The sequence below is a fragment of the Microtus oregoni genome, unplaced genomic scaffold (genome assembly GCF_018167655.1).
Source record: "Microtus oregoni isolate MIOR12 unplaced genomic scaffold, Mior012 000067F_ref0000223, whole genome shotgun sequence".
NCBI lineage: Eukaryota > Metazoa > Chordata > Mammalia > Rodentia > Cricetidae > Microtus > Microtus oregoni.
In genome coordinates this window covers 8,488,550-8,514,094 of record NW_024543974.1, presented here as the reverse complement: position 1 = coordinate 8,514,094, position 25,545 = coordinate 8,488,550, and the positions used below count along the sequence as shown (strand labels likewise).

The 25,545-nt window shown below is 33.7% G+C and overlaps 1 protein-coding gene across 9 annotated transcripts in view; it reads right to left on the bottom strand.

Annotated features, from left to right (window-relative positions):
- Positions 1 to 12,225: 12,225 nt before the first annotated feature.
- LOC121440456 (protocadherin-11 X-linked) overlaps positions 12,226 to 25,545 on the bottom strand; it is a 511,499-nt gene continuing 498,179 nt past the window's right edge. For 5 of the 9 annotated variants that reach the window (XM_041641214.1, XM_041641215.1, XM_041641216.1 and 2 more), the window contains one exon: positions 12,226 to 12,908. In XM_041641214.1, the coding sequence (XP_041497148.1) occupies positions 12,226 to 12,908 (683 nt within the window). The remainder of the gene's footprint in view (positions 12,909 to 25,545) is intronic. The other 4 variants (XM_041641220.1, XM_041641222.1, XM_041641223.1 and 1 more) reach the window with 2 other exon arrangements.

Here is a 25,545-nt window from a genome sequence, read left to right as displayed (position 1 = left end):
CAAATACATCCTGGGATAGTAGATGCAGACTATCAAGGGGAGATAAAGTTATGACATCTGTCCAAAAGGAGGTGGTGGTAATTCCTCAAGGTGAGCAGATAGCACAATTAGAGTTGATTCCCAACAAGGTTACCAATAATAAACGAGCCTGTGGGAGTCAAGAGTTTGGATCACCTGGAACAGCTGCTTTTTGGGTTGCACAGTTAAATGAACGGCCCCAACTTAAAATAACTATAGAGGGAAAAGGCTTTGATGGTATTTTAGATTCTGGGGCAGATGTATCAGTTTTGTCCTTAAAATATTGGCCAAAGGCATGGCCCTTGGAAGAAGGTACTATACGGCTGCAGTGAATAAGTCAAACAACTCCTCAACAAAAGTTCAAAAATATTGAAATGGCATGACCAAGAAGGACATGAGGGTTTTTTCCAGCCATATGTTCTTCCCAGCCTGCCTATCAATCTATGGGGACGTGATCTCTTAGCAGAGATGGGGCAGTCTTAACAACACAACCTACAGAGGTGTCCCCCCCGGAAAGCCACCTCAGAGATGAAAGCTATGGGATGGCAACTTGACCAGGGCCTAGGCACCTAGCATCAGGGCTGGACATTAACGCCTGATGACCAGGTTACTCGTCTTCCAGGGGACCACATTGGGCTGGGACATTTTTAGTAAGGGTCACTGTCCCACCACCCATGCCCATACCTATTACATGGTTGTCAGATGACCCCGTATGGGTGGAACAGTGGGCCATAACGGAAGAAAAATTGTGGGCAGCCCATGCTTTAGTACAAGAACAATTACTCGTTTGGCATATAGTGCCATCCACGTCCCCCTTGAATACTCCTATTTTTGTAATAAAGAAAAAATCTGGTATGGAGGTTGCTTCAAGACCTTCGTGCAGTAAATAGAACCATGCAAATTATGGGGCCACTGCAACAAGGGCTCCCCTCTCCTCTAGCTATTCCCAAAGATTGGCATCTTATTGTAATTGATTTAAAGGATTGCTTTTTTACTATTCCTTTGCATCCTGATGATTGCTTTCAATTTGTTTTCAGCCTACCCTCTATTAATTTTAAAGAACCTGCATTATGCTTCCATTGGGTCTTATTGCCCCAGGGCATGTCAAATAGTCCTCTGATATGCCAATCTTATGTGGCAGCAGCACTACATCCTATTAGAGAGAAAAATCCTGATCTTTATATAAAATCCTGGTCTTTATATATATGGATGATATTCTATTGGCTGTTAAATATCTAGAAAAAGCGTGTGATGCATTTGCTGATATGTAAAAAGTCCTAACAGCTGCTGGATTGATTATTGCACCAAAAAAGGTTCAAACCATGCCTCTGTATTTTTATCTAGGATATATTCTGCAAAAATGAGAAATTAAACCACAAAAGTTGCAGTTTGACTGTGCTCATCTTAAAACCTTACATGATTGGCAATGTTTTTGGGTGACGTGCAATGGATACACTCTTCAGTATCTGTTAAGTCTGTAGATCTTAAACCAATATATGACATGTTACCTGGGAATACTGACCTCTCATCCCCCGAATACTTACTCTGGAAGCCAAAAGAGCTCTAAAAATGCTTATGCAGAGTATAGAACCATTGCATTTACAAAGGGTAGATTATGATAAGCCTATACAATTATTAGTGTTAACATCTCATTTTGCACCAACTGGAGTTTTTTTGGCAATCTGGACCTATTATGTGGGTATATATGCCTATTTCTCCTTCTCATGTTGTTATGCCATATTATGAGTTAGTTCTGCAATTACTTTAGAAAGCTAGGAAAATGAGTATACAAACCTTTGGCAAATTTCCAGACAAAATTGTACTTTCCTATGATAAAGATCAATTGTTACATTTACAGCAATATAATGATGATTGTACTCTATATTTATTATCAACTGATGCAATAATTGATAGCCATTATCCCCAACATTCATTGTTGTTTCTTTTAAAATCATCCTGTTATTTTTTCTCGAATAGTAAAACCTAGGCCTCTAGTGGGAGCTCGAACAGTTTTTACAGACTGTTCTCTAAAAGGAAATGCTGTGGTAGTTTCTCAGGGTTCAGTATCTCAAATACCTGTTGGCAATGTCTCTGCTCAAGCAGCTGAAATAATAGCCTGTATTCTAGCATTACAAATGTTTCCTGATGAGTCAATTAATTTATATACTGATAGTATTTACATGTTTCAAATTATTGCCCCTTTAGAAACTGCTCCTTATATTTCTCCTGTGTCCCATATACAACTACAATTATGTTGTCTACAATATTTATTATGGTATAGGTGGGATCCTATATTTGTGAGTCATATTAGAGGTCATATTCAATTACCTGGACCCCTGGCCAAGGGTAATATACTTGTAGATGCATATACCCGAATATTATTTGCTAGCCCCGAAGAAAAGGATTCTAAACTCCATAAAAAAATATCACTTAACTGCTCGTTCTTTGCAGCACCATACTGGTTGCTCCAGAGCCACTGCCTTAAAAATTACCACCCAATGTTCCACCTGTGCTCCTTTTCATAATACATCCATTGCTGGAGTTAATCCTTGTGGTCTTAAATCGAATGACATTTGGCAGATGGATGTTAACCACCTACCCTCAGCTGGAAAGCTGAAATATATGCATGTTTCGGTAGATACTTGCTCAAAAGTAGTTTTTGCTTTGTTGCATAGTGGAGATAAAACTAAGGATGTGATAGCTCATTGCCTGCTGGTTTTTGCTTGTATGGGCTTACCTAATGTTATTCAAACAGATAATGGTCCTGCATATACTAGAGGAAAATTTCAAACTTTTTGTGTAAATAATGATATTAAACATATTATAGGCTGGAGAGATGGCTCAGCGGTTTAGAGCACTGGCTGCTCTTCCAGAGGTCCTGAGTTCAATTCCCAGCAACCACATGGAGGCTCACAACCATCTGTAACGAAATCTGGTGCCCTCTTCTGGTGTGTGGATATATGTGGAGGGAGAATGTTGCATACATAATAAATAAATAAATCTTTAAAAAAATGGGCTGAGAGATGGCTCAGAGGTTAAGAGCACTGCCTGCTCTTCCAAAGGTCCTGAGTTCAATTCCCAGCAACCACATGGTGGCTCACAACCATCTGTAATGAGATCTGGTGCCCTCTTCTGGCCTGTAGGCATACACACAGACAGAATACTGTATACTTAATGAATAAATAAATATTAAAAAAAGAAAAACATATTATAGGTATTCCATATAGCCCTACTTGACAAGCTATAGTAGAAAGAATGAATATGGTAATAAAACAGTATTTTACAAAAATAAATAGGGGGGAGTATATTCTCTCTCCCAATACACAATTGGCTTCTATTTTGTTTATTCTAAATTTTTTAACTGTGGATAGTGAGGGTCATTCGGCCATGCAAAGACATTGGAATAAAAATTCTGAGTTCTTAGGATGGGTATGATGGAAAGACCTTCTTACAGGACAATGGAAGGAACCCATGCCCCTGTTGGCTAGGGTGACAGGAGCTGTTTGTGTTTTTCCTCCAGGAATGGATAAGCCCATTTGGGTACTAGAGCTATATATTCAGGCTGTGGAAAATGTTGAGAAAGGATCCTGTGATGAGCCTGAGAATGACAGTCATTCTCTTGATGGGCCTCCTGGTGAATCCCAATCAAGCGGAAAGTACCTGGTAAGGAACCCCCTTGTATTGATCAGTGAGCTAAGCTTGTTCTTTGTATTCATCTTTCTGTTCTTCAAACTATACTGCTGGAACTGCTTTAAGCAATATGGTGATAGAATAGGCTTATATTAATCAAATATTTTCTTTTGTGAATGCTTTATGTTTTGTTACATACTTTGGGCTATGAATCTTACTTTAAAGGAATTCCATGCAAGTGAGTGTAGTTCCTATCTTTCTTTTTTGGAATATTTCTCTGAGAGCCCAGGCACTATTAAATCCCATGTTTAGTTTTCTTTCTTTTTTCTTTTCATTTTTGTAGTATGGAATAGCACCTTTGGGGGAAAAGATATTCTTGTTTGTTCTTTCAGAAACTGTGGCCTGAGCAACTGCTGGGATGACCACTCAAGTGCTGCCTTGTTGATTCGGGTACCAGCGATTATACCACTGCCAATTACCAAAAAGGCTAAGCAGACTGAGATGACACTGTATCAAGAGAAACAAGATTCTGGAGAGATAACTGCAGTGATTGCTGTCATTGCAGTGTCTGCTGCTGCAGCCATTGTTGCAGGACTGGCAATAGCACAAACATTGTAGGTGTTAGACACTGTGGATAAACTGGTGAGACAAGTCAGCGATGCTCTCCAGATTCAGAATGCCCCAAGTGTCCATATTAAATTTGGACTTTTGAATTTAAATTGACAGACTGCTCTATTGTAGTAGCAGGTGGACTTACGGCTAGTACAACAAATGTCTTGTTCACACTTTTATCATTCCATTTGTATGACATCTGTTAATATTGCTAATGCCTCTTATGTGGTGAAACTACTCAATGGTTACTTGTATAGCCCTTGAAATATTACAATTAGCACACCAGATTGTAACTGCTTAGCCAAAGGGATGGCTGAATACCATAGCCCAAATGGGAGACTGGGTCCAGTGGTGTTTGGGGACCCTATTGCTGGCAATCAATGCCTGTTGCCATGGGCATTCATTTCTGAATTCTGTGTAAGATCAGACAACCCATGAGAATGCAACATATCGTCACTTTGCAAGTCCTTCTGACCCTGTTGGCCAGTAAGGTTTGGTTGCAAATACTGCACCAACAATGAAAACTCCTCCATAGATGGGCAACTTCTATAGAAGAGGGCCCACCTAAGACAGGGAAGGTGCCTCCCAAAGACGGGTAAGGGTTTACTCTTCTGAGATGACCTAAGACAGGAGGGTCTTCTGTTTTATAAAAAAAATTAAGGGCGGGGGATTTTGGGATTAATGTGTCCTGGCCTTCAGTTGCTTTTCCCTCTTAGAACCTTCTAATATAAGTTACTAGAAGCTCTGCCTAGGTAGAGGATCAGAGGATCATCTGTTGGGCATTAACTGCAGTGTATTTAAGTCTACATGGTATTAATAAAGAGGGGCTTTCTGAGCCAGCGTTGGGAGCTGCATATGTCAGTCTATTTCTGCGTCTGAGTTCTCAACCTTCAGCCCCTTGCCAGAAGCTTAGGAATTGGGTGCCAGTGCACAGAGTACAGACATGGGGACATGGTGCATGGCAGAAAGGAGCTTTAACTGGGGTCATTCTTGTGATTTTCTGGGAATTTTCTAGCACTAAACCTAATGGCTACATCTATCAAGATATCTCTTTCATTGCTCTCCCACTCTCTCTTCTGCAACTCAACCATCTCATTTCCTCATGTTCTCATCTCCCATTCCCTCTACTTTGTAGGCCCACCTCACCCCCAGTTTATCTAGGAGATCTCATGGATCCATTCATCACTCTTAGGGTCCTCCTTGTTACCTAGCTTCTCTGAAGCTGTGGATTGTAGTCTGGTTAGCCTTTGCTTTACATCTATTAAGCAGTATGCACAGTCTGTAAAGTTTTATTTGTTTGTATCTGGTTTCTGGGATGACCAGTTGGTATTGGGTAAGCAAGTGAGAGACTTATCACTGAGGACAACTGATGTAGGAGGGTCAACTGTCTATTTGTTACTTTCATTGGTCAAATAAAGAAACTGCCTTGGCCTTTTGATAGGCCAGCCCTTAGGTGGGTGGAGTAGATAGAACAGAATTGTGGGAGGAAGAAAGGAGAGACAGGTAGAGACCATGAAGCTCCAGCCCAGGATGGATGTGGGTTAGAATCTTCCTGGTAAGCCACTGCCTCGTGGTGCTACACAGATTATTAGAAATGGGTTAATCAAGATGTGAGAATTAGCCAATAAGTGTCTGGAATTAATGGGCTAGGCAGTATTTAAATGAATATGATTTCTGTGTTATTTCTGGGGCTAAGCTAGCCAGGCGGGAGCCAGACAGGATGAAAAGCAGGCCTGCTCACCTCATCACTATAGACAACTATTTCTCTCCTATAAGCATTACTTAATTGCCTGGATTTCTTTGTCTAAAACTGATGCCCCATAATATTTCTGCCTTTTATGTTAGCATATCTATTGATGTCTCTATTCAGGTCTTGTTTAGGCAGCCATATCAATGAAATTTTGTGGGTGAGACTTCTGACTTTTTTCAGAAATGAAATATTTAATTTTTGTGAAGAAAATTTTTTTTGTCCAAAAACAACTGATTTAAAAGTAAATCTCAGGCAAATAATATTTGTATTCCCTTGAAATATTTAAGACATTAGTTCTAGCTTTTAAGGCTACACTGAGCAAGATAAATAAAACACATCTTAAAAAACAATTTTTCCTAAAGCCTACTGTGAAAACAAACAACGAGATGTGTAGTTAAATAACTATGCTTTGCTGTAGCCAATCCACATTGATACATTGAAATTAAACCATCACCAAATATTATTACCACTGTGTGACTGATTTAAGTTGTTTTAATGGGAACTATCACCTACCCCTAGGCTTACGTATTTGAATACTTCATCCTTATTTGGTAGTCTATTTGGGGGAGGTTATGAAACCTGTAGAGGGTATGGTCTTGCTAGAGAAACTGTGCCACTGGTGATTGAGGTTTGATATTTTATGACCTTATCCAACTTTCTGTTCTTTCTCTCTGCTTCCTCTGTGTGAATGAAATGTTCCTAAACACATTTCTCATTCTGCATCTGTAATATACTGTGCTAACCATTAGAGACACTGTCATTGAAACTACCTTTTGGACATGATGTTTTTATTATAATTGCTATATCATTCTCAATTCAAATCCATGGTATATTTATATTTATTTTGTATTTATTTAGTGACCTTTGAAAAACTAAATGCAAAACTGGTCCCGTATAGCATTTTGTTTACATTTCCCTTTTAGATTCCTTTAGACTGTGATATGATCTCATTTTTCCTTGTCAATAATACCCTTGACAAATTAGAGGAGTACTGATCAGGGATGATGTAGAACAGACTTCATAAAAGATATTATTTTTCTAAATATTCTCACCTAGGATTTAGCCTAGGGTTGTGGATTTTCAGGTAGAGAATTTGAGAGGAAATTTTAATACCTTTCTTATCACTTTGCATTACTTTAGCAGGGTTTGTAATGATACAGTTTTACCCTATATATCTAATACAGGGAATGGTTTCATGTTAAGTTTTATGTATAATATTTTATCACTGAAGCAGTTTGTAGAAAATATTGCAGCACAATATTGTTTAACAGTTTTCAAATTGATTGAAATAATGTTTAAATTAAAGGACATCTGCTGTAAGATCACGACATCTATTTTGTACAGGGATTATGTACCCAGGGAATCTCACCTTTACGACCATCTACAGAAGAAATTCATAAGGATGAAGCAGTTGGCATGCCAGTTCACAAGGAATAAATTTCATAAGACCTTACTACTAGATGAAGAGTTACAAGCTTCAGTAATGGCTGCTGAAGGAAATAAAATCTGTCTTTCCCAAGGAATAACCCCCTGATAGAGTTTTAAATTCCTATAACACTTAAAGGTAACACCAAATACACTAAACAGGCAGTGTGTGTATGTGTGCATGTGTGTATGTCTGTGTGTAACAGCAATTAAAGAAGTCATGAAATTACAAGGGAGCTGGGAGGATACATGAAACATCAGAGGTCGAAACACATGGTAGAAAAAAAATCATCTATAAAATTCTCAGTAAGAATACCAAAATTAAATTAATATGTTATAATCATTTATAATATAGAAAACTTATAAAATATATCATGATCAACAATATGATTTTATTTTAATCTTTGCACATTTAACATAACAAAAAACAAGACCAAAATCATTGTCACTGTTTTCACATTGCTGGTGTTTGAACCTATGTTAGGCAAGTGTTCCAGCTCAACTTTTGAATTTTGGTTCAACAAAAACACATAATACAAACATAATCATTTCTCATAACTACTTTATTAATATCTATCTTTATGAATAAGAAAACATGCAATACAGAAAACCGAAATAGAACAATTAATAAACTGTCACTGGACTACATACTGCCATACTGGTCGAAAAAGTATTCAATCTTTATCCAATTGTTTACTTCCAAAGCATCCCATACTTTGGGATGCTGTTCACTTTCAGAAGCTGTATAATGTCAGAAAGGAATCTTTCCGAAATACAAACATAAATATACAATTACTAAAAATTCAAACATTTAAGGAGAGACAGCATAAATTTCACAAATTTAATTTCTAAAATTAGCATATACAATCACAAAAGAATTGCCTTCCTTCTTTTTATTTGTGCACACACATTTTTATAAGCATCATTTTTTTCTCTAGTCTTACTATTGTAAACTTGCAGTACTTTTAACAATCATATTTATGGAAAGCACATGGGTGGTATAACAGTGTAAGGAAGCTCCTGTGAATAAATATTTTAAGGTTGTTGCATAAGACTGTGTGGTAATTGGCACATGATATTAAAATGTCTCTGTCCAAATATAATCAACTCCTCTGCTCTCATAGTAACCAGGCCAATTGGGCCACTTGAAAATAACAAAAATAGTACCCTACATTTGTGAGAAAATTTTCACTTCAATGGAACTAAAGTTTGGCTTACAAAAATTAAAAGAAAAAAAATCACAAAGTATAACCACAATGAATTATGAACTACAAATTAGAAAAGGGTAAAGAAATCATATTTTCATAAATGTGTAATAGATATATACACATTCAGTCTTAATAACATAATTAAAGGAAGTTTTTAAAATATGCCTAGGGGAAAATGTCATTTAATCTATTCAGGACTGAATGTGATCTTTTAGAATATGACATGATTGTATTTTAAGGACTGCCCAATTTATGATTTATTAGGTCTAATATTTTACTACTTTTATGAAAGTGTGTGACAAACTTTAATTTGAGAAGGTAAAGGATCTTCATAATGTCAACATTGCACAATAGTACTCATCATTTAACAGTATTTTTTCTATCCAGATCTCCATAACTAAAAATAAAATGTTAAATTACTATATGAGACTACACGAAATGTACCCTCTAAATTGTTTACATTGTTGGTATCATATATAAAGTTAGTTTTAATACACTGACACATTATTTGTTAAAACTTGTAGATAAAGTTTGATGAATGTGTATTATTTAACACAATATACACAGTGTTTGAACACAGTTACAAGTGTGTATATTAAAGCTATAGCTAGATAATTAATAATTACTTTTTAACTGAATATAGCCACAATACAGAATAATCAGTCTGGCAGACATATTCAGAAAATAAAAAAAAAATCACTGTTTAAGTTCAATTAAAATCAAATACTTTTTCTTTTTGAGGGAAACATATTTACTGAAGGTAAACTAAGATATTTTGCAGTTGTAAGATGACATATGTTGCTTTTCCGAGGAACCACTTGTGATTTTGTCAATCTATAGCTCTGTCTATCCATTCAAAGAATTTGTAATGTAATGAGAAAGATCTCATCAAGTACAAAGCCATGAAATTTCCAAGTTTCCAAGGCTATACCTATTGGAAGCAAAGAAAGAGAATGCATAGGGGAGAATAACTGGGCTCCCACCCCTTGCCTCTTTGGCTATCTCAGCCTGCTTCCCTTCAATTTCTCTCTGGTACAAAACCAGAAAAAAGTGCCCAGTCATTTAATTTCCTATACACTGTCTAAGTCTGATAATAAACCAGATTTAGAAAGGGAACAAAAACATATCTGTTCATTCCTATATTTCTAGGAAAGATAACAACACTTCCCAAATTGTTAAATATGAGGATATAAGAGCTTCCCTGTTAATTCAGTAAGTCTTGTGATCAGAAAAAAACTCAAATATATGATATTTTCAGATTCCATATTTTCATGAGCAAAATAAGCATTCAGATTTCTGATTCATTATTTAAGAAATTTTAACCTCAATTTTAATATCTTTAAATTTTGTGTATATATGAATAGAAATGTAATAATTATGGAAATAAAATGTATAAATAATTAAAATAGTTTTCCACTCACATAATTCTGTATTTTTTGTTTCTATTTTCTTTTTTTTATTTTTTGTATGTGTGTATTGAGAGAATAAACAGCAGTCTAACTCTACTGGAAGCACTGATTTTGTCATTCTGGGTTTCTTTATCTTCCCCAGGTTAAGAATCTTCATTGACAACAACAATAGAAACAACAATATCAATACATATACATGATCATATTTCAACAAAGTTTCAGACAACATTAATCTTTTGGGAGTTTTGTGCACCTGGAAAACCAGCATGCTTCAAATCCCTGGATACACTAACAAATACAAAGAAAGAACAAAGGAAGAGTAAAAATTAATTTGAAATTTCACTAATTAGAGTCTAGGTTTTAAAAGTTAAGAAGATATTCTATACACCAAATCATAATATAATTAACTTCACAAGGGGAACTATATATTCTCAAAATGCTACTTAACTTGCTAGGAACACAAAGGAAAACTATTTTCAACATTCAGTGGAAACCATTACTAATAAAATCATACATTTACCACAGTTTATATTACAACATTTATATACAGTTTAACTATAAATTATATACCATCAAGTTACACATTATAGAGTCTACATCTAATTTAATCACAGGAAATATTCAGGACCCCCAAATCCAAACATTAATTGATTTTTTTTTGTTTAGCATGATACTGAAACAAAAAACTTCTTGAATTTGTTATGGGAGGAAATTAAGTTTGCGGTGTTTCTGTGTGAATTTATGAAATGTGCTCACAGAAGGTAACGGCCAGTTAAGTAGACGAAAACAGAAACTAAGTGTAGGCAACAACGGAAACTAATGTTTCGTATGAATGCTACTATATTCTTTGCTTAGGATGTATCATTTCATATGTGAGATTATGCTCTTCAGTGTGTGTTACTGGGATATGTTTTATTTACCCCAAGAAGCAGTCACAAATCTTATTTCTCCTACACATATCCTTGAAATTATGTGCTGTAATATATTTGTTAGGTTTAGAACTTGAAAAGTTCTTTCCTGACTTTCATCTTGTTTTCAGTAGTTTTCTGCAGTAAATTGAACTAGACTGATAAAAATACCTTAGTCTGATATACTTAGTATGTGGGTTTATGTACAATTTTATGTATTTGTTCTTTTCACTGAGAATTTTTCAGTTACAGCTGTTGAGCTGTCAAATCATTGTCTTTAGAAAACAGTACATTGAAGTAATAGCTGAAAGCTAATAATTCATTTAATGCATCCACCTTCTTTGTGATTTTCATATACAGATTTCAGAAGATAAATACCCAATTTGTAATGGAATGTAGGCTTACCATGGCAGACATAATAGTATTTCTGATGTACTTTAATCTGATGATTAATATACAAAAGTATATTAATATAAAAAACACAAGCCCATTCTGGCTAACTGTTGCCAAATATGAGCAAAGCTATTGCACTTCAGTGTCTTGAACTCTACTAAAGCGTAGAGAAATAAGTTTAAACCTTTGTCTGTACAGTTTATATTTTTTGGAAAATGTATATACAAATTATATCAATATATTCTTGAAATAAAGGTAGAAAACATAAAAACAGGATTAGAGACAAAAACTGTAAAAGATTTTATTTACACCCCCTCTGTACATTTTTGAAGCTAGAAATATGGCAATAAGAAAGTAGAGACAATGAAGATAAACAGAACAAAAAAGATGAACAAAAATGCCATTATAGTACTTATGCCTCTAATTTTATCAAAACAAACGTTTAGACAAACTAAAGAAAAGCTTTGAAAATAAGATCTTCAACAATTTAACAATAACTATATACTGAGTCCACAAAAATCAGAATGGAAGAAACCAGTAATACTGCACAAGGTGATAAAAAATAAAAATTCATTAAAGTACATCAGAAATGTTACACACAATATATTAATTTCTGCCATTTTAAGCCTTTCTGTACATGGGGATATAAATTTTACAATATTTATTTTAAAAATTCACAGTCCAAATCAAATAAATCTTAATTTTATTTTTTATCATATTTCGGTGACTAAGGGTCTAGCTCTAGTTTTAACCTGGTATCTGTGTCTATTTACAGAGCTCTTTACAAACCTCTTGATTTGGAATATTCATTAAAATTGAATATTAATATCTATATCTATATTCATTTTTAATATGAAATATTCAGATAAGCTTTACAAGGGGTGTTCTTCAATGATGGGAGAATCACTCCTTGAAGATCTAGCCTGTTTACCTGAAGTAAAGGTGGTCAAGGGAATGACTTTAACTGAATCATCATCTGAATGGAGTCTTTCAGTCATGGGGTAAAACTGAGCTCTTGTACTGCCTTGTGCTCCCTGATCAAGGGGATGCAGTCCATCAGCTCCAGAACCCTGCAGCCTTCCTTGCTGCAAACCCATTGTTGTTTGGGCCTGATTGCGATGAAGTATAACAGCCTGTGTCAGAGGAGGACTGTGGTGAATTACCACAGCCTGTGCCAGAGGTGGGCTGTAGCAGACTGCAGAGGCCTGTGCTGATGTTGGGCTATGATGGAGTGCAGTAGCCTGTGCTAAAGGAGTACTGTGGTGGAGAGGAGCCACCTGTACTGTTGAAGGACTATGGCACAGTGCAATTGCCTGGGTCACAGGGGGGCTGTGGCAGATAGCAATGGTCTGTGTTACTGGAGGGCTGCAGCGACGAACAGATGTGTGGGTCCTAGGTGGGCTGTGGCAGAGAGCAGAGGTCTGTATCTGTGGAGGGCTGGGTTGGGTCAGAGTAGCTGGCATCCAGCAGGAATCAGAGTGGCCCAAAATGAGGCATTCTTGAGTACAGTTGTCGGAGGCTTCTTCCACAGTTGGTTGCATTGTTATTTCTGAAGCTGTCAGGATAGAAAAAATAAAACAAAATAATTTTTATAATCATCTACATAAAAAAGTCATATCTAACTAAAAACTAAGTACAATGGAGGCTTCCAATGGATTTATAATTAGTGCCATATATATCAGGAAATATTTATGAAGTCATATAAATAGCAGGGAGTAGATAAACTGGTGGGAATTATTTCTATAATTATATTGTTCAGCAAAAGGCACTGTAAGAAATGAAAAGATAAGCAACAACATGAACTTATTTACAAATCACTTTCTTGACTATCAATTTGAATGCATGAAGGATGAGAAAAATCAATAGGAAAGAAATAAAAGTACGTGAGTGAATATTAAGAAAAAGAAGTTGGAAATAAACGTTTACAATATATGTAGGTCCCATTCTATAAACTTATAAAAAAGAATAGAATTTAAGGGATGATAAAAAGAATCAGTGATTTCCAGGCCTTGAGAGTGGAGCAAATCTTCACTAAGAGAGACAACAGAAGAAAACTTTATTACAGATGCTATACCTATGAAAAGAAGATTGTATGTTAATAAAATTCATGAAGCATTTTTATGAGTATATAGAACTACACAGCATGTGTTTTATTTTATATCAATTTATAATATGGTAACGAGTGTTAATCAAATATCAATAAAAATTCTTTACAATTTATTTCTTGGTAGCTATAATTCAACATATCTCTAATGAGGTAGCACTGGATGCAAAATACATATTCTCTTTGCAAACTTGCTTTTTGGGATATTTTAACTTTAAAATATTTTTATTTCCTTTGTGTTTTTGTTGTCTGCTGTGTGCACAAAATACATGTGCATATGGTGTGGTTGTAATGCATGCACATATGTGCATGACTCGGCCTATAGTCATTTATTCCTAGGCCAGAGCAAGATTTTCTTCATCTGTTACTTTCCACCTTAATGTCTAGACAGGCTCTCTCAATGAAACTTACTGTTTCTCCTGCCTTGCTCGCCAGTGAATATAAATAAACATACATATGTTTATATATGTGTGGTATTGTAAGAACAATAATATTAATAATAAAAGAATAATAATAGGCTATCAATTTGAGAAGAATGAAGTAGAGTCTTGAGAGAGGCTAGAGGAACAAAATTGCCCTGCTACACCAGATGCCACTCCAACATATGAGCTGGAATGTCAAAATGAAATGCATAGTCTATTGTGTAAGATGAGTTTGTGTCTTAAGTTAATTTGCTGAGGTTCTTGCTACAGAAACAGAAAGGAGACTAATATAAGAATATTACTTTTCATTTGTGATTATTTTGTCCTCCCTCCCCACTGTGTGTGTGTGTGTGTGTGTGTGTGTGTGTGTGTGTCAAACATATTCAGGTATTTTCTAAGGCCAGAAGAGTGTTATTATTCCTGAAGTTACTGTTACAAGTGGTTTTGAGTCACCTGCCATACGTGTTGTGAATAGAGCTCTAACTTTCACTGAGAATGCTAGATTACAGTAATTTTCCAGATCCAGCAAATTCTTAATAGAAATGATCTAAGACAACACTTAGAATAAACTGATGAAAGAAAAGTAATCCTAGCACATTGAAATAAACTATTAATCTTTACACTAAAATATTTTTACACTTAAAACATTACACATACATCAATATATGTCTCCTATTATAAATGATCATTAGTGAAAGTTCCTTCCACTCATGAAACATTTTAAGTGTACTAATAAAAATATCCTCAAATAATATAAAATATTTTGGGGTAACTCTAACCAAGCAAGTGAAATAATTCTACAATTAACCCTTCAAGTCTTTGAAGAAATAATTTGAAGAAGATATCAGAAGTGGATCAGTAGGATTAACAGAGTTAAAATGGCCATCCTATCAAAAGTAATCTACAAATTCAGTGCAATCACCATCAAAATTCGATTACAATTCTTAACAAACCATGAAAGAACAGTACTCCACTTTATAAGAAAAAATAAAAAGACCAGGATAGCTACAACAATCCTGTTCAATAAAAGAACTGCTGCAAGTATCACCATCCCTGACCTGCAGCTGTTTTACAGAGTTATAGTAATAAAAACAGCATGGTATTGGCATGAAAACACTAACGTGTGTTGGATATGAAGACAATTTCTCAACAAAATGCCAATAGCACTGAAAGACCCCAGCTAGCTGCTATAATGCCATTTTGCAAAGCCTTCACACAAATAAATGTAAGTTCAAGGTAAAGTCAGTACTCCTAGGTGGTCAAACAGGATATCTGTGGTCAGATACCAGGCCTAGGAGGGGAACGAACAGTTCTGGGAAAAACTACATGTACCCTAGATAGGGCCAAGTCTGTTATTATTATCACACCTTCATGTCTCCGGGGAACTTGTCCCCTAAATGAACCCATCGCCTCATTCGAACTGACCAATGAGATCCCTGTAACCATGCATTGCTTCTGTATGCCTGCTTTTGCTACCCTTTTTCCTATAAAAAGACCTTCTCCCAGCCTGCAGGCGCGCAAGTCCTCCGAAAAGACTTTGCCGCTCACAGGTACCTGTGCCCACCCAATAAACCTCTTGCTAATTGCAGCCAGTGGTGTCGACTGTTCCTTGGGTCAGGGGTCTCCTCCTGAGGGAAGGACCACTCTGAGGGTCTTTCAAGCACATACACTAAAATCAGCAATTAAGAAAAGGGACCTCATGAAGCTGAAAAGGTTTGTAAGGCAAAGGACACTGTAAATTGAACCAGGAAGTAGTTAATGAAATGGGAAAAAAAATTTACTGCCCATCTGATAAAGTTTTAATATCAAGAATATTTAAAGAACTCAAGAAAGAAAATATTAAAATAACAAATGATCCAGCTTAAAACGTGGTGTAGATCTAAACAGAGATTTTTCAACAGAGGAAACCAAAATGACTGATAGACATTTAATGTTCAAAATCCTTTAACTATGAGGAAAATATAAATCAAAATTACTTTGAGAGTCTATATTAGACCTGTCAAAATGGCCAATATTAATAACATAAGTGACATGCAGGAGAGGATGTGAAGCAAGGGGCTACTCCTCCATTACTGCTGGGAGTGCAAACATTTACAGCTACTATGGAAATCAATATGGCAGTTCTGAAAATTGGTAATTGATCTACCTCAAAACCCAGCTATACTTCTCTTGGGCATACATGCAAAGAATACTCATTCATACCGCAAGAACACTTGCTTGACTATGTTCATTGTAGCTTTATTAATAATATCCAGATGGAAATATCGAGATGCCCCATGAATAAAGAAAATATCAAGCATTTACACAATGGAGTATTTTTTTTAACTCAGCAATTAAAAAAGTAGTAGCATCATGAAAATTGCCATCAAATGGATGGCACTAGAAACAATCATTCTGAATGAGGTAACCCAGACCCATAAAATAAATTTGATATGAATTCACTTATAAGTTGATATTAAGTTCTTAGGTATAATATAATCACAATCCTGTTAAAATCAACATAACCAGAGAGGTTAGGTAAAGAGGAGGGATATAGTGGAGAACTCTACATAGGTAAAGGAAAGACAATAGATTCTGAGAGTTGACTGGGGACAGGTGTGTTTGGGAGCAGGAACATCAGGTGGGTAGGGTGGAAGGAGAGATTATAGAGAGGGACAACTGGAATGTGGGACATTTGGGGACAGAGAGGAAACCTGGAATCTATGGTGGTGACCTTGTTGAGGACTCCTGGAAATTGAAGATATGAACTATGAACTGATCATCTTTCATAGCCCTGCAAGGCATCTAGCAGTGAGACTGGGTTACATTTGATTGAATTGTTAGCCGAAGATATCCAGTGACTATCTCTGAACACCCCAGGCTAATGCTAGGAAAGAGAAGTCCCACTGATTCTGTATGCTTCCACTCACTCAGCTTATTGACCAAGAGAAGTAAAGTTGATATGGTATTGGAGCCTTCACCCCTACATTCTAGTATCTTGGCATGAGTAAATAGGTACTCTGGAAGCTATGGAAAGAGAAACCTGGACACTAGCCTAGTCTTGACTGCCCCCATCGAACTACAATCTGTCCTTCCTTTAAGATAAACTGTGGCAATGGTAGATTAGAACATGTGTGTTGGCTAACCAATATTTGATTTAATTTGATGTCGTTTTCATGAGAGGAAGCCCATTCACTCCACTGCCTGGATGACTAGGAACCAGGTATTGAATACTCCAGAATCTTGGGTAGAATAACATAGGACTAGCCAACAACAAACAAAAACAAGAAAAAAAAACTTTCTATGTTATCTGGTAATGATTCACATCTAAGTAAGTATGCTTATTAAGCAATTCTATACTAATTCTGAAAACAATAACCACTCAGAAAATCCTATGCACTCTAATTTTGTTGATTAATTAATTAATTAATTAATTAATTAAGTAAGTAAGTAATTTTTACTATTGAGGGGTACACTGTGCCACAGTGCTTTTAGATGTCAGAGGACAACCATCACAAATTTCTTTTCTTCTTTCTGTCCTTGGTGTCAACCTTTCAGATTTCTAGTTCAGTTCTCAGGCTTATCAACTAACCCATCTCTTCAGCTGCCATGGTCTCTCAAGTCTCAAGTGGGCCCACAGATATGAGTCCTATTCCACCTTGGCTAATAGCTCATAGAGTTTTAACTTTTTTTTCTCTTTCAAATTTGTTGACAACAAGTGTGCTGTTGTCAAACAAGAGATCCTGATCTAAGGTGTAGTTAATTAATATTTTGAGTCTAGCAGTGAATCCACTCTACTTTCACCAAAGGTCTGACAAAACAAATATTTTCCTTATATCATGTTAATGATGTCTGTTGCCTCCCCCCTCCCTTTGAAGTAGAGTATATAAACATGTGGAAAATAAATGCAGATAAATTCAGTATCCACTGAATTTCTCTCCTTGTGCTGTTCTGTCTTTTATTTCTCTCATATCTCTGTTCCATTTGCTTGATAATTCTAATCCTCATTTTTCTATAATGGAATGTACAAACTTTGTCGAGGCTGGACACTAACAGATGTCACCACAATGTATGACTTATGACACTCTCACACATTCTAAAAGTACTATTCAAATGTGCCTTACATTGGCATTTCAAGAATTCATTAAGTTAAAGTGTTAACTCTGAGTTCAAGGATAATTTGAGATATATAGTGAAATTTTGTGATTTTGACACATAATAAAATAACAAAGCAGACAAATAAATAAATGAAGATTTTATATGTTTAATAAAAGTAGTAATTCTTCTATGATATAAGGTAAAAGCCTCTTAATTACCTTGAATCAAAATAAATTCATGAATAATATGGCAGTACTGTAAAATGTTTGAATACGTGAAATTATTGAAAATTAAAATTTAATATACATAAATGACAAACCTTTTTGGTCCTTTCATTTTATATTTCTAGTATGGTTAAAGACTGCATACAACTTTGATGAAGAGAAAATAATCATTTTGGTATAAAATATTATAAAGGTAGCAATTGCGATTCAATTTTAACAAAATCCTTCCTTGTATTTAGATTTGGAAATCAGAAAGAACCTATTATCCCTTTGCATCCTTAAAAAACTATGTTATTGTTTACCTAAGTATTATCAAACACCCAAGTCAAAACAGGACCATTGTTTTTTTTTTTTTTGACTTATCCTTCAATATCTTTTACAGTTTAATAGACAACTTGTCAGACTAACTGTAGATAATTTGTTTACACTAATAACCTGGAAGAGAGTAATAAATAAGCTAGTGAGAGTAAAAAAAATGGAGAGAATAGTCATAAATTCTTTCAAAATTGGGACCATTTATTTTTATGCATTAAAATAAAACTTTTTATTATTGCTTCAGTTTATAAAAGGCAAAATAGTCAAAATGCTGATATGCAGGGTCAATATTTTCTTCTATTCACTATCTTTATTCTTTTATTGACTTACTTGAAATATAAGAAATAATTTCTCCACCTCAATTTGTAAGTATTCAGGAAGGGTGATAGTGATCATTAATTTTGTCTTTGATATATGTATACTTATAATACATTAAAGCATTACAATTCATTTTATAGATATGTAAAATGAAATGGCTAATTTAATCTAATCAAATTGCATTCACATACCCATTTTTCAATATTTCATATTACTATGTATCAACATGTTTATTTTTCGTAATCGTGAGCTGGTAACTTCAGAATCATTGAAATGTTTCCTTTTATTCTTTGTTAACTTTAAAGACAAACATAATGTAAATTTTTCTACAACTATATTTAATTAGTATGTTTTAAAACACATTCATTATTATAGAAGTGTTGCTTAGCCTTTAGTTAAAACAAACTTTACAAAAATCACCATGGAGCAAGGCTTATGTTTATAAATTAATTAATATGTTTCAGGCATCTTTTACTAACTTACAAGAAATGCTTTTTTCAATGTTAAACCACCATATATTTCTGTGATATATCATAGTATTTTTATTTATTATAGCACTTCATTTGTAATTACTTATGAAACTTTTTATTTTTTGATCTGCATTAATGAAAGATATCTATTGCTTTCATTTTTCACACGTGTAATTTCCTGTCTTGTTTCACATTAATGTTGGTGCTGTTAACGAGATATATAGTTTTCTTTCTCTAATATGTTCTTAAAATAATTCCAGGCAACATTTTAATCCTTTCCTAAATATTTGCTAAATACCACGTGTGCCAATATCAGAAGAGATTTTATTGTGCAAAAATTAGTAGAAAAAATACAGCTGTCATAAGTATTGTTGTCTTGAGAGATTTATGACAGTTCTGTCTTTCAGGGACTTCATTTTTATGTGCCACATTGTCTAAAATGTTGGAGAAAACATTCTTCAAAATTGTAGGGGAAGCCCAGCCAATCACCTTGCTTGTACTTATAAATATTGAGGGTATGCTCCCCACCTTCCCTTCTTCTGTTTTCCTGTTCTCCGTGGGAACCTCGGTCTTGTAAGTCCTTCCTTTATTAAAGCTGAATATTTTATTATAATTTCTGTCTGCCATTCATTTACTCCGTAACATTCTGGTGCCCCACGTTGGGCAACATTCTGTCGTAGGAACTGCGGGCTGCTTCCTGCCACCCAGCTCCTGGCTGCCTGGCTAGCTTATTCCCAGAAATAATTACAGGGAAACTATAATCTTTTAAATACTGCTTGTCCCATTTCTATTAATGTGTGTATCACCACGAGGTGATGACTTACCAGGGAGATTCTAGCCTATGTTTATCTTGGGTTGGAGCTTCATCGCATCTACCCTGGAGAAGAGCTATGGCATCTGAGCTCACTTTCTCCTCCTCCCAGCATTCTGTTTTGTTTACTCTACCCACCTAATGGCTGGCCTATCAAATGGGGCAAGGCAGTTTCTTTATTAGCCAATGACCCTCCATCACACTATTACTATGACATTTCATTTATGTTTACTTTATAATTTCCTTGAATCAATTTCACTAGTTTATTAAAGTGGAATCATGGAGTATTGTTTTTTCTTCTCTTCTTTATGGAAATTTTAAGTATGCAAAACATTAGTTCGGTGACTAGATTTATTTAATTGTAATATGTACATTTTAATGTTTTGTTGGCTTATCATAAAATGTTTGGATTTTGTTTTACTTTTAAGTGTTTTGTCATTTGAAGCACACAGTTAAATTGCTTTAGGTTGTAATTTCTTTTTTACTAAATGTGTTATTAGTATTTATCATTTCACTGATGTCAATAAATGGATTCTTTGTGTCTTCAATATTTTTTAATGTTTTCAAACAGTTTTTTTCATTAAATGTTCATCGGAGTGATATATATATATATATATATATATATATATATATATATATATATAATGATTTTGTAGCACCAAGTAGAGTAATCAATATATCTTTCTCAGAAATTAACATTCCCATCACTAGTAAGTATTTTTAATTACCTTAGGTATAACTGTGTGTTCAAATCTATTTTATAGTATCAAAATAGCTTAACATTTAATGTGTATCTGATACATCTCTTTTTCATATATTTTGAAACTGTGTTTTTATTAATTACATCTCTTTCACATAAAAATTAGATCTTCCTTTCACTTTTACTTGGAGTAATTATTTTAACCTTCCATATGATTATAATAATTCACTACTTTTGAATCAAAATTCACACACATTTTGATTCAAAACTTTTTTTAAAAGTTATTAAATTTTTGCTGATTTTTATTATTTGAAATTTTTGCATTTTAATTTTATTTATTGGCTTTTTGTCTAATTATGTTTGATTATTTAAAGATTCATGTCATAAATAAATACACATTTTTATTAGATTTGCTAAAATTTATGTTGTATTATTAAGGACAAATATTCTGTCATTTGCTCAACTGTATTTCAATTCTACTACTGTGTATATTACATCATATTAAGCAGCAACATTATTTTGAATTAATTGACTCTTTAATGCTGCAATCAAGCAGCAATGTTTGTTGTGTGGAATGCATATAGGGTTAGTGGGTGGAAAATAACCAAAATAGGACACCAGTAATATGAAGATTCTTACTAAACCAAGTTAAAATGATTCTCACTCATGATAGGGCACTGTGATCAGTACCAGTGCTGGGTACTATCTCCAAATTGACATAAAAGATTCTTGTTAAGGGTAGACTTCGCACGTGAAGAAAAGAGCCAAGGTCAAAGCCTGTTTGAAAGCTTAAAGGAACTATTGTAAAAGTTGATGAGGAAGAACACTATTGACTCTATCTCTTTATAAAATGCAAAACATTAAGACAGAATACTTATGAACTCCCCGACAAGGAGCCATAAAAACAAAAAAGAATACTTATGAACTATACATAAACTAGTAATATAAGGAGTATTTTGGGTTGTTATGAGATTCTTAATTGTAGTTACTTCAAATTCTCATACTTTGAAAACACACTCATACTGTACTAGTTCTCATTGTGTTATGCTAATTCTCACTTCTCAGAAATACGTTAATATCTTCTTGGAAATACACACTATTATTTTAGCAAAAGTACACCAAGAAACTAATATAGTGATGTGGTCTTGTTATTTCTAGTGCTTGTGGAAGCTAAATCATGCAGACATATTTTGGTACATATGCTGTTTGTGTTTTGACTTCCCATCTTCCCCTCATGTCTGACAGAAGGTATTTCTGAAAGTAGAGTCAATTTTGTAATCAAAATGAAATATTCATTTAGAAATGTTAGCAACTCAATGTGTATGGAATAATGATTTAGTATTCTTTTTGAGTTGAGTCTTAAAAACAAATAATATCATAAATAATAACATAAATTCTATATTTTGTCCTTGCCACTTACCAAGGTAATATATGCCAAGAAAACACTAATGTTATTTTGAATTTTTAACTCTGCAACTTAGCAAATTGTAGGGTAAATTTATAGCCTTTTTTGCAAAATGTATTGCGTGTGACTGGGAGATTATTTTATAGTTTATTTTTTCTTATCAAATCTATCTGAAATAAACTTGACCTTAAATAAGTTTATAAGTACAATTTAGCCTAAAGTATTTTATTTATCCTTAGAGTGTTTTACCTAAAAAAGAATAAAGTTTTCCATACTTCAAGTCTTTTAATTCTAAATTTTATATCAAAATCATATTACTGAAATACATATACATTAATTAGATATTTTTGATATTATACCTACTATCAAATATATAAAGAAATTCATTTAGTAAAATTATTTAAATTGGTTTTATCTAATAGAGAAAGAGTTAATGTGCTATTCTACATACATATATGTCCTGATATTTTAAATATACCCACTGGTAAAATATGTTTCATTATTCAATGATTTCATTTAAAAAATTTATTATTATTTGTATTTTGTACATAAGTCATAATGATTTATGTCCTTAGGAACAAAATATGTTTTTTATTATGGAACTAATTTTTCAAGCCACTTTCACTAATTATTTACATAATTGCTGCTAAAATATAATTGAAATATATTTCTTAACTCTTAACTGTGTGTTTTGCTAATCAAATGATTAAGATTATTTTATCAGATTCTTTTAAATGTCTCTAAAAATATAAATACATTGGCTATAAAATGAAAGCATTTAATAGATGACACCTGTACCACATATTCACTCCATTTCAAATATTAAATACCATATAAATACGTACATATATGTGTGTGTTCACTATTAATATAGTGTTAATATATGTTATTAATGTGTTTTTTAGAGTCTTTTTAGTCAGATTTTAGTTAATAGATGTGTATGCTATGACATATATTTATAACTTAACTTTACCTAATCCATATTTTAGCTTTCTCTAGAAAAAAAATTAAGTATGACTCATCATAATTTTACCAAAACCATATACACACTAACAGCAAAATGGGCTCAACAGGTTCTATTCATATTTCTGCATACTCATACAATGCACATACATATTGTACTAAAAGTAAAGCAAAAGAGGCAATCAAATTGAAAGTTGGAGGGCATGGAAAGAATTGGAGGTAAGTAGCAGGGGATGCTGGAAAGAACCAAAGGAAGGAAAAGTGAGGTAATTATATTTTAATGAAAATGTATAGGAATAGTTTAAATTAAAAATAAGTCAACAGGAGTTGTGTATAAATAGTTGTAAAGGTATGCAAAAGTATTGAATATAATTGAGAATAGTTATGTATGAATGTCTAATGTAATGCCTGAAAAATTATAAAGTTAAACCTCCATGACCAAATGGATTCTACCAGATATAATGGCTAAACATTTTGGTCCTACACACATGTGAAACACTATGTGTGATAATAATTATAATTTGTAATATGAATAAATTTTGCAATAACACCTAATAAATAAAATTGGTCTCCTTCTGACATCAAAAATTTCATGAGCTGGCCCGGTGGTGGTGGTGCACGCCTTTAATCCCAACACTCGGGAGGCAGAGGCAAGTGGATCTCTGCGAGTTCGAGGCCAGCCTGGTCTACAAGAGCTAGTTCCAGGACAGAACCCAAAAACTACGGAGAAACCCTGTCTCGAAAAATCAAAAAAAAAAATTCATGAGCTGAAATGCCAAGTTCGTAATCTACTGAATAGAATTAGTCTACTTGGTAGCATTTTTTTTTTTAAATTTATATCAAATTTTAGTCCTTCCTTTACATTTCTCTACTTCTTGTTGGTCAAAAATAAAATAAGTGGTTTTGGTACATGCTTCTGTTTCCATATTGTGCTCAAACACACAGAGCCAAGACACTAGAGGTTGAAAATTATGATTCAAGGAGCCATAAGATATTCTTTATCTTGATAAGCAATTGTGTGACAACCACTATAAAACTAAGTAAAATACTTGTAGAAATGTAGCACAATGGTAAAGTACTTGTACAGTTTGAAAGCCTATGATAAAACATAAAATTTCACCCGACACACACATAATTGCACATCATGACTAACATGCAAATAAAATTGATTTCTATTCTTACCTCACTAATGGATTAATATTGTATGTCAGCATAAATTAGACTAAAGTAAAACTTTCAATCTCTAGGAAAGAATAGGAAATTGGCATTAGCTCCTTTTTATTATTTGTGTAATATATGAAAATAATTCTTTCCCAGTTAAAAGAAGGATAATAAGAAAAGCCTTAGTAATATCATTTAAAATATTTTAAATAATACTTATACATATTTGATAATGAGAATTTTCTAAGATTTTACATTATGTGTACTGATAGAAAATAACTATTTTGATTTTAAGCTGTGAAGTCTTTTTATATGTTTTCTTAGTTGAATGGCATTGGACTTAGACATTAATAATTTGACAGTAATCTGGTTAATATTTTTCTTTCAATTTCTATTCCATGTTTCAAGACTTAATTCATTTTGTTTCTGGAACTAAATACAAAACAAATCATTTTTAAAGGTTCTATTGTTGCCCTAAGTGTCAGTGATTTTCATGCATGGTTTCCTGCTTCACTTCTTTCTGGAACGTGTGAAGCAGGACAGAAAAACAGGAGCAAAACATTTGGCAAAGGAGCAGAAATGAGTATGACTTTGTTTACAAGTATAGCCCTTCCTTATTTAATCTATTGGGACCATCAGCACAGATATTAAAGGGAAGGTCTCTCTATCCTCCCTGTCCCATGTATTTTTTTTAGCAATGCCCTTGCAGATAAAATTGGAAGTGTGGTTTACTAATTTACTAGATTTATTTCAGTCTTAAAATCTTGGACATAAGGCTTTAAACATCACAAGTACACAACAAATAGTTGTCATAAGTGACATTCTATCACCCAGTTTCCTCATTTAAAAAACAATTTTAATTGTTATTGTTCTTATAATTTATTTAGATATAAAACCCAGCTGTTTCTATTTTGTCTGACATTTTGTGTGAATTAAAAGTCTCTTAATTCCTCAAAGATTAGCCATCATATAATAACTTTTAATATTAAATATCTTTTTATCTTATACATCCTTCAAAAATAAAAGAATTAGATTCACAGTGACTGACGACTAGTGGTAATACTCTGTTCTTTATATATGTGGTTTTGAAGAAAATGGTAACAGAGAGAGTTGACTTTTAAACCAATTACATTGAGCAAAATTTTATATGCTTAAAATTTTAGGATATAATCATTCTTCTCTTCTTAATTAATGATCAACAACATGAATATAAATGAAAATA